Source organism: Eptesicus fuscus, chromosome 22 (genome assembly GCF_027574615.1).
Source record: "Eptesicus fuscus isolate TK198812 chromosome 22, DD_ASM_mEF_20220401, whole genome shotgun sequence".
NCBI classification, from domain to species: domain Eukaryota; kingdom Metazoa; phylum Chordata; class Mammalia; order Chiroptera; family Vespertilionidae; genus Eptesicus; species Eptesicus fuscus.
Window position 1 is genome coordinate 33906989 of NC_072494.1, and position 11171 is coordinate 33918159.

The 11171-nt window shown below is 35.4% G+C and overlaps 1 protein-coding gene across 7 annotated transcripts in view; it reads left to right on the top strand.

Annotated features, from left to right (window-relative positions):
• The window catches only part of LOC103304230 (testis-specific gene 10 protein-like), a 69113-nt gene that overhangs the window by 37332 nt on the left and 20610 nt on the right, over positions 1-11171 (top strand). For 6 of the 7 annotated variants that reach the window (XM_054712217.1, XM_054712218.1, XM_054712219.1 and 3 more), the window contains 3 exons: positions 4839-5041; positions 6904-7008; positions 7164-7310. In XM_054712217.1, coding sequence (XP_054568192.1) covers positions 4839-5041; positions 6904-7008; positions 7164-7310 — 455 coding nt within the window. Of the gene's footprint in view, positions 1-4838; positions 5042-6903; positions 7009-7163; positions 7311-7642; positions 7845-11171 lie in introns of those variants that run through there. The other variant, XM_054712220.1, reaches the window with a different exon arrangement.

The following is an 11171-nucleotide window of genomic DNA, read 5'->3' on the forward strand; positions in this document are numbered from 1 at the left end:
GCAGCTGTATTTGAACAATTCCAAGTACAAAACAGAAATCTTCCTTTGAGTATTTAATTTATATTTACTTTTAGCCAGAAGAATTATAAAACACATTTATATACCAGTCAGCTAAGATCACATGAGGTTGAGGTTTATCCAGCTAAATTATAACTTCAATGACATTCTTTTAAGATAAAGTTATTTACTAACTGAGCTCTTTTAAACTGTAATTCCGTTGATTTATCCACATGTCCCTGACATTGTGCTTGCTGCTGTGAATATGCTGTGACTGTAACGTGCAAAAGATACAGGCTCCTGCCCTCAAGGGCCTTTTAGTATTGACATACAAGTAATTTGGGATGAAATACTGGAGGTTTCAGACAGGGAGTTCCTATTCAGCCTGTGGCTGTCCGGAAGGAGTTCACAAGGAAGTACTAAGGAATGTAGAAGAGATGAGGCATTTCCTTCAGAGGGAACAACATAGGGAATATATGGAGGAATTCTTCAGTGAATAGTAAGTAATTTTCAATGCCAGTGTAGAAGCCTGGGTGAAAATGGCTGGAGATGCATCTAGAGAGATAAATGGAGCCCAGATCCTAAAGGAATATATGTATACAAGTTGCATAGTGTAATTAAAGAATCAACAAATTTTGGTCATGTTTACATTTCTGTTATCATCAAATCCTATTGAAATTTTAGTTTTGTCAGTCTACTATTTACTAGGAGGATATGTTGCATTTGAGAATCATGTATCTAGCTGGATTCTGTAAGAATGCATTGTTAATATTTTTTAATGAAGTATATGCCAGTATTGTCAAACTCACCTTAAATTATTTTTTATTTCAGCAAGAACTATTTTTTAGCAAGAACATTTTTTTTCTCTTTTTCCATTCACTCTTTTTTTAAAAAAATTATTTTATTCTTTAAGCTATTACAAATAGTACATATGTCTCCTTTTTTTCCCCCACTGACCTCCCCCTGGCCTCCCCTACCCCCCAGCACTTGCCCTCGTCCCCCTACCCCCAGTGTCTTGCATCTGTTGGTTGTGCTTATATGCATGCATACAAGTTCTTCAGTTGATCTCTTACCCCTCCCCCCCAACCCTCCCCAACAGCATTGTTCAATGCTTCTTTGCCTCTATTTCTGTTCAGCAGTTTGTAATGTTCTTTATTATCTATAAATGAGTGAGATCATGTGGTATTTATCTTTCACTGACTGGCTTATTTCACTTTGCATAATGCTCTCCATACCCATCCATGCTGTTGCAAATGGTAAGAATTCCTTCTTTTTTTATAGCAGTATAGTATTCCATTGTGTAGGTGTACCACAATTTTCTAATCCATTCATCTGCTGATGGGCATTTAGGCTGTTTCCAAATCTTAGCTATTGTAAATTAGCAAGAACATTTTAATGATGAAAATAACTCATGAATAGATATTCACTGTAAAAATTCAAATGCTATGTCCTTAATTTTTCTTTAAAAACACTTTTTACCTGGCATTTTCAAATGGGAAAAATAATGCATATTATAATAACTGAAACACTTATTTTTTTAGTTTTCTTCCTCCCTCCCTCCTTCCTTCCCTCCCTCCCTTCCTTCCTTCCTTCCTTTTTTTTTTTTAATAATAGCTATCCAAATGGGTGTTGTCAGGCTAATTCTCATTGTATTTTAAAATGCTTCTGGCATACTATTTTTGCCTTGAAAATCTATACTGACAGGGCAAGGACTATCTTACCTTTGTATTTCTTTAGCTATACTATGCATGTAGGGGCACAAATACTTTTTACAAAAATTTATTGGGGTGACATTGTTTATTAAAATTTTATAGGTTGATTTGCTTTCTGTATACTTTGAGAGTGTTTTTATCATAAATTCACACTGGATTTTATAAAATGCTTTTTATGCATCTCTTGATAAGATCATGTTGTTTTTATCCTTCATTTTATTTATGTGGTATATCACGTTTATTGATTTGCAGATATTGTACCAACCTTGCATTCCTAGGATAACTCCCACTTGAGGTTTTATGATTTTTTAGTATATTGATGAATTCAGTTTGCTAATATTTTGTTGAAGATTTTAGCATCTATGTTCATCAGGATATTGGCCTATAATTTTCTTTTTGTTCTATCTTTATCTGCTTTTGGAATTAAGATCATTCTGGCCTCCTAAAATGAACTGGGAAATCTTCCCTTCTCATGAATTTTTTGGAATAGTTTGAAAAGGATAGGTGTTGCCCTAATCCTGTGGTCGGCAAACCACGGCTCGCGAGCCACATGCAGCTCTTGGGCCCCTTGAGTATGGCTCTTCCACAAAATACCACGGCCTGGGCGAGTCTATTTTGAAGAAGTGGCGTTAGAAGAAGTTTAAGTTTAAAATATTTGGCTCTCAAAAGAAATTTCAATCGTACTGTTGGTATTTGGCTCTTTTGACTAATGAGTTTGCCGACCACTGCCCTAACCAGTTTGGCTCAGTGGATAGAGCGTTGGCCTGAAGACTCAAGGGTCCCAGGTTTGATTCTGGTCAAGGGTATGTACCTTGGTTGCGGGCACATAACCAGTAGGGAGTGTGCAGGCGGCAGCTGATCAATGTTTCTCTCTCGTCAATGTTTCTAACTCTCTATCCCTCTCCCTTCCTCTCTGTAAAAAATCAATAAAATATATATATTTTAAAAAGAATAGGTGTTATTTTTTATAAAATGTTTGGTAAAATTCACCCATGAAGGCATCTAGTCCAGGACTTTTGTTTGTTGGGAGTTTTTGATTATTGTTTCAATTTTGCTAGTTGTAATTTTGGAAGATTGTATGTTTTTAGGAATTTACCCATTTCATCCAGATTGTCCAACTTGTTGGCATATAGTTGTTCATAAAATTTTCTAACATTCCTTTGTATTTCTTTGGTGTTGTTCTCTTTCATTTCTGATTTTATTTGGATCCTCTTTTTTTTTCTTGTTAAGTCTGGTTAAAGGTTTGTCAATCTTATTTATTTTTTCAAAGAACCAGCTATTGGTTTCATTTATCTTTTGTATTTTTTTTTACTCTATTTTGTTTCTTTCTGTTCTGAACCTTATATTCCCTTTGTTATACTCACTTTGTGCTTTGTTCATTGTTCTTTTTCAAGTTCCTTTAAGTGTAAATTTAGATTGTTTACTTAAGCTTTTTCTTGTTTCTTGAGACAGGCCTGTAATGCTATGAATTTCCCTCTTTGGACTTCTACTGTGTCCCATAGATTTTAGGTTGTTGTGTTCTTTTTCATTTGTTTCAAGGTACTTTTTTTTTATTTCTTCCTAGATATCATTGTTAACCAATTGTTTAGTAACATGTTATTTATCTTCCATGTCTTTGTGTATTTTTGTTTTTTTTCTTCTTGTGATTGATTTCTAGTTTCATACCACTGTGGTCAGACTAGATGCTTGCTATGAGTTTAATCTTCTTAAATCTATTGAGCCTTTTTTTTTGTACTAACATGTGGTCTACCCTTGAAAATGTTCCATATGTGCTTGAAAAGAATATATATTCTGTTGCTTTGTGGTGAAATGTTCTAAAGATATCAATTAAATCTATCTAATCTAATGTCATTTAAGGTGTTTGTTTCCTTGTTGATTTTCTACCTGCAAAACTTATCCATTGTATTGTTAGATATCATTTTCTAGTCTAGGAACTTCTTTCTGTATCTACCTTCCCCTCCCAAAATAATTTAATTTTTATTAAATTCTGTTCTTAGTTTTATCTTTTCACATTTTACTTTTTAAGTGCATATATAATCTTATATAATAATATAGGATAATAGTGTCCAGGCAGCTATTCAACTAATCAAAGCTTAATATGCTAATGATATGCTAAGGCCACTCAACCCCTTGCTATGACATGCAATGACCACCAGGGGGAAGACGCTTTGACCAGTAAGTGAGCTTGCTGCTGGGGTCTGGCTGATCCAGACTGAGCAAGATGGGCCAGACATGCCCTGGAGCCCTCCTGCGGTCCCTCCCTGGCCCCTATCGTGCACCGGTGTAATCCCTTGGTTTGGCCTGTACCCTCTCGCAATCTGGGACCCTCAGGGGATGCTGGAGAGCTGGTTTCGGCCCAATCCCACAGGCCAGGCCAAGGGACCCCACTGGTGCACGAATTTGTGCATTGGGCCTCTAGTTTATTATAATGTGTATTATGATGTAATTGTAGAGGTGTTTTGAAAATAGTAATCTCTGTTTTACTTCCTTTTGAAAAAACATTTGACTTAATGTATTCCAGGTTCAAGATATCCTTCAAAAAATGAAGCTTTCCACCGTTTATGCGAGAGGGAATGTGTAATGACCTATCTTCCTTAACAATGGAGTGCAATGGCATTTAATAAGGTGTTAGGTGTTTGTAACTCGCCTCAGTACAAAGTAGTACAGTATCACCATGTCAGTCTTGCAGAAATTTATAATAATAAAAGCATAATATGCTAATTAGACTAGATGTCCTTCTGGATGAAGCCAGGGCTGCGAGGGAAGCCCAGGTCCTGGGTGCCAGAGGGAAGCCAGTGCCGGCAGCCAGAGGAAGGAAGGCCTACTGTTGCACAAATTTTGTGCATCAGGCCTGTAGTATATAAATAAATATCAACGTTGGAAATGGAAATTGTTTTTAGTTTGGGATTAATAACTCATTACTTATTAATGATTTTTCTGATAAGAGAGTTGGGGAAAGTGATACTGTGCATGTGTGTATATTTGGTAAGAAGGAGGGCATTATTTCTAATCAAGAAATTAAAAGGGCTTCTTAGTTTATAACATAATACAGAAATTTTATAAGTCTCTGATAATCAATCAGTTAAGTGAATGAATGGGAGTAAGTATAGATATATTCCTCTTGTACAGATGGAGAATGAGTTAGATTCTGCTCATTCTGAAATAGAACTCCTCAGGAGTCAGATGACAAATGAGAGAATCTCCATACAGAATCTAGAAGCTTTGCTGGTGACCAATCAAGACAAAGAATATCAGTCTCAGATAGCACTTCAAGAAAAAGAATCTGAAATTCAGCTTCTTAAAGAACACCTTTGTTTGGCAGAAAATAAAATGTGAGTTGGTTAATGATATAATAACAAAGTCCTATTTCTTAAATTTTTGGTACTTTATAGATTAGAATTTTAAAGCTGGAATTTATACAATTTAATAAAGCATCCATAATCTGCCATTTATTAAACTAAAGACCAGAAATATTGTGATTTGCCTAAGATTTGGTACTTATTTACATTATATGTTTAAGTTTATTTAAATTTAAGTTTGACCCTCTCTGTTGATTATTGCCAATATGCTTTGGCTATAATAGAATGTCTGATCTAAAAATACTGAAATATTATAATCAGATTAGAAACAAAAACACTTTTGAAACCAGAAGTTGTTTTCTATTTATGGACCCACCCGATATTGCTAACTAACCTTTCCATTTGTCACACAGTATTTCCTTATGTACCTATCACTGTACATACTAAGTACCTGGAAGAACTCCTGCATTCACTAAATATTGAAGACTTCCCTTAGAGCATTGATTTTGGCTTTAGTTATTTTCCTTTTTATTGAATTTATTGGGGTGACGTGGTTAACAAAAATATACAGGTTTCAGGTGCACAATTCTATATCACATCATTTGTACTCTCTTGTGTGTTCACCACCCTAAGTCAAGTCTCTGTCAATCACCATTTATCCCCCACTACTCTCTCCCACCTACCCCCACTGCAGCCACCTCTCCCTGGCAGTCACCACACTGTTGTCCATGCCCATTGGGCTGCTCCTGCTTTTAGAATCCCTAGCACCATTAGCAGGGTACTCCATGACCCTGGCTGGAAGGTGGGTAGAAATGCCTGCCTGGATAGTGAATGTTCTATTATTACAATTGGTCACCTCTCAAAAAAAGTTGATGGGGACTCTTAGCCCCTGTTCTTATCTATCTCATGAATAACAAGTTTTCATCCAAACTCAACTGCCCTTCTGAGCTTGGGACCTAGGAAAGAATAGGAATCATGACTTCAGGAATGAGCTCATAGGAGCCCCTGACTAAGCAAAATCTGCAAAGACAAAGCCAGTTTTCTTCAGAAACTTTTCAGGTACAGCAGCTGTCATCGAGTCATTCTTTTTAGTCACTGCAGCTGGGTTGTTGTGGTACCTTCAGTGGGTTATGCAAAATCACTTCTCAAGCTGGTAGGTGGAACTCTGCCTTAGTGAAGTATGCCCAAACTTTACCTTAAAGGGTACATTATATTTTAGACTGACTGGTAAGTAATATCACTTAGAACTGGCAAACATGATCAACTTTTGTGTTCTTAGCCTCTAAATTTAGATATTAGCAGACTAGAATGCAGTCCTGGGAGCAAGCAGAAAGGATAGAGCGCTCTGTACAAGCAGCATTCATCTCTGTCATTATCTTCCTAAAGCTAGTGTGCCTTGCTACAGGGGGTTTGTGGCATTGTTTAGTCCTAAAGAAGATCCTGCTAAATTGAAGAGAGAGTGTACAGGTATATATAATTTAATTATAAGTATACATAAAACACTTGGTTTATTTAATATATAACAGATCATGTTAATCATGGTGCTAACAAATTCCAGTTTTGATTGGTTGTACAATTAATTTGCATGTAATACTTTGAAGTACTTTTATAAAAAATAATTTGCAGTAAATAGATAATCTAGATAACAGATAGTATTACTTCATGTAAACACAGGGAAACTGATATAGAGGAATTTTAACTGATTAAATGTGACTGGCTCAGCTTAAGCTTTTCAAGTAGGCTACTTTGTGCATTTACTACATCTAAAATTGGCAACACATCCACAAAAATTACAATTTGGCTTGGGTCCAGGAGAGAAAACCTTGCCAATATGGTTCAGTGGACCCTGGGCATCCTAGACATATTTTAAGTAATTCTTATGTTCGTTTACACAGGGCCATCCAGAGTAGAGATGTGGCCCAGTTCAGGAATGTTGTAACGCAACTGGAAGCTGATTTAGACATCACCAAAAGACAGCTAGGGACAGAGCGCTTTGAATGGTAAGCTCTGCAATATTGACCCTGAGAAGCATTGCTTCTTAGATAACAACAGGCAATCCCGTGATGGCTGAATTGATTTTTGGTTTTACCACAGTTTTGGTAATGTCACTGGATATGAAGTTTAAAATCTCCTATTTTAAACTTTTTTACGTTAGGGAGAGAGCTGTGCAAGAACTTCGCCGCCAGAATTACTCCAGCAGTGCTTATCATTTGAGTCCTACAATAAAGCCAAACACAAAATGTCATTCACCGGACCGTGATCACCACCGATCTGACCGAGGCCTGGAGCGATCACTAGAAGAGTGAGTGGTTTAAGGATCCATTCTGTGGGGAGCATATAGCAGTATATAGAGTGAATATTTGAGTGTGTGAAGGAAACTCAGTAACAGTCTATCATTAGTAGTGCCATTTAAACATGATTAGTTATGTACATATAAAAATATTTTGATAGTTTTACATAAATATTCTAAAGTGAAAGATCTCTATTTTATCTATTTACATAAAATTTTAAAAATCTGATATTCTACTTATTTCTACACCAGTTTTTATTAAAATTTAATTTATAAATTAATTAACCCTAATTAATAAAATACTATTTTTTTGCTGTTCATGTTTTTTATTAACCCATGTACAGTTCCTTGTCTTCTGGTTTGTTGAAGCAATAGGTCAGACAACATTTGCCACAACGATGTCTGTCAAAGTGGCTGGCCATAAAAACTCCAGCACCGCGTTCTTCTCAAGGGCACTCCCGATGATTTACACGACGTCAGTGTAGTTGCTCAATCCCAGAATGTCTCCAAAATGTTTGTTTCTCACCTATGTAACTACAATAAGCAGACCAAAACTTTTTTTAAAAGTTCAGGATCTGTTTTCAACTCTTCCTTCCTATGCCCATATACTGCCTTTAGTGCCCAAGTCTTGTAGGCATATAAATATTGTGTTCATAAAATACTTGGATTAATTTTTTTTCTTTCTCTGTGGGTATCGTATGTATGTATTTGAAATAACATTAGATTTGTTTCGATTTGCTTTCGTTTTTCATTTTTTCCCTTTGATTTAGTTTAATTTTTGAGTTTGTAGATTAATATGCTTTCAGAAGTCAAAACTCTGTAAAGTAAAACTCAGCGTCACTCTCTCCTGTATACTTTAAAAAAAAAGTTTTTATTGATTTTAGACAGGCATCAATGATGAAAATTATCTATCAGCTGCCTCTTGCACACCCCCTACTGGGGATCCAGCCCACAACATGAGAATGTCCCCTGAGTAGGAATTGTAAATGGTTTGACACTCAATCACTGAGCCACTGGCCAGGCTCTCCTGTTTGCGTTCTATCCCATCCTTCCACTGAGAAGGGCTTTTTTTGTGTGTTGGTTTCATTTTCAATTTCTGGTGTTAATTGCATAGTGAATAGAGAATATTGTTTATAATATTTCTATTTTATGGAAACTACTGATGTATTCTTTATACTTATAATTTTTGTGAACAGTTCATGTGCACTTAACATATATTATTCTCAGTGTATAGTGTGTATATATATGTAGAAGATTTACCTTTTAATTTTCATTTAACTTTTATATTTTTGCTTAATTTTTGTCCATTTAGCCTGTTTTATAAGAATGGTGTTTTAAAATCTATTAGGCTGTTTTCTTATTGTATCTCCTATAGATTTTGTTTTATATAGGTAGCTTGTGGTTTTAGATATTTTAAACTATCTTATCTTCATTGTGGAGTATGATAGTTTTATGAAGTGTTCTTTTCTGGCATTTAATTTCAGGAGGTCATTTATTTTGTTATTAGGGTTACAACTCCTGTTTTCTTATTGTCATTTGCTTGGTAAATCTTTGTCCAACTTTTTACTTTTCACTTTTTTGAATCACTGCAATTTAAGTATCTCTCTTATATGTAGTATGGATTTATGTTTTGCTTTATAAGCCATTTTTAAATGATTTTTCTAAAAATAGATGAGTTAAGCTTTACATTACTGAGAGGACTATTAAATTTGGTCTCAACTCTGACAATTGTGTTTATTTAAATATATTTTTATTGATATCAGAAAGGGAGAGGGAGAGATAGAAACATCAATGATGAGAGAGATTCATTGATCGGCTGCCTCCTGCATGCCCCCTACTGGGGCTCGAGCACGTGACCCCAGGCATGTGCCCTTGACTGGAATTGAACCTGGGACCCTTCAGTCCACAGGCTGACACTCTATCAGACTATCCACTGAGCCAAACCAGCTAGGGCTTTAATTAAAAAAATATATTTTTATTGATTTCAGAGAGGAAGGGAGAGGGAGAGAAACATTGATCAGCTGCCTCCTGCATGCCCCACACTGGGAATTGAGCCTACAACCACAGACATGGAATGTAACCATGACTTCCTGGTTCATATGTTGATGCTCAACCACTGAGCAACACCAGATGAGCGACTAAGTTTATTACATGACATTTACTGTATTTCTCAATTTGCTTCTTCTTCTTTGCTTTTGAACATTTGATATTCAGGAAGGTGTGTTTTATTAGAGTGGTTAACTTTCTGTTAATACTTCCAATAGTGTCCCTAATCCTTTTTTTTATTGAATTTATTGGGATGACATTGGTTAATAACATTATATAGGTATTAGGTGTACAATTCATCTGTATATTGTATTGTGTGTTCACCACCCCAAGTCAAGTTTCCATCCATTACCATTTATGCCCGTATACCCTCTTCTATTTCCCTAAATCTCCCTTTCCCTCTGGTAATCACCCTACTTTCGTCTGTCCATAGGGTTTTTTTCTTTTTTTAATCCCTTCACCTTTTTCACCAAGTCCTGTAATCTCACTCTCCTCAGACTGTTTTTGTTCCTTTATTTTGTTCATTACACATATGATTGAAATCACATGGCACTTGTTTTCCTCTGACTGGCTTATTTCACTTAGCATAATGCTCTAATTCTTTTTTACAGCTGAGGAAGATTCCACTGTGTAAATGTACCACAGCTTTTTATCCACTCATCCACTGATGGATATTTGGGCTGTTTCCAGATCTTGGCTATTATAAATAATGCTGCTATGAACATAGGGGTGAATATATTCTTTCTGATTTGTGTTTTGGGATTCTTAGGATATATTCCCAGCAATGGGATTGCTGGGTCATAAGCCAGTTCCATTTTAACTTTTTGAGGAAACTCCATGTTTTCCACAGTGGTGGCACCAATCTGCATCCCACAAAACAGTGCACAAGAGTTCCCTTTTCTCCACATCCCTACTGATTTATTGATAGCCATTCTGACAGGTGTGAGTTGATTATCTCACTGTGGGTTTAATTTGAATTTCTTTGATGATTAATTATGTTGAGCATCTTTTCATGTCTATTGGCCACTTGTATGTCCTCATTGGTGAACATGTTCTCCCATTCAGTGGGCTGTCTTTTCATTTTGTTGGTTTCCTTTGCTGTGCAAAATCTTTTTTTAGCTTGAATAGCCCCATTTTTTAATTTTGTTTCCCTTGCCTAAGATGATATATATACACACACACACATACACACATATATATGTATGTATGTATATATGTGTGTGTGTGTGTGTGTGTATATATGGTTGCTGAGAGAAATAACTGATATTTTACTGCCTATGGTTCCTTCTATTTTTTATGGTTTTGAGTCTTAAATATGTCTTTAATCCATTTTGAGTTTATTCTTATATATGGTGTAAAAGGGGGTCTAATATTTTTTGCATGCATCTGTCCAGTTTCCCAGCACCATTTATTGAGGAGACTAATTTTTGTCATAGGTTAACTGACTATATATGACTATATCATATATATATATGATGTGGGTTTATTTTTGGGATCTCTATTCTGTTCATTGATTTATGCGTCAGTTTTTTAAAGCCTTATATTTTGATATCTGGTAGCATGATACCTCCAACTTTGCTCTTCTTAAGATTGCATTGGTTCTTTGTTATTCCATATAAGTTTTAAGATTATTTTTTCTAGTTCTCAAAAAAAAAATGCCATTGGTATTTTGATAGGGATTGCATTGAATCAATATATTGCTTTTGGTATTATAGACATTTTAAAAATGTTTATTCTTTCTATCTATAAGCATGGTATATGCTTCATTTATTTGTACCATTTTCAATTTCTCTCTTGAGTGTCTTAAAATGTTTTTTTAGTACAAAA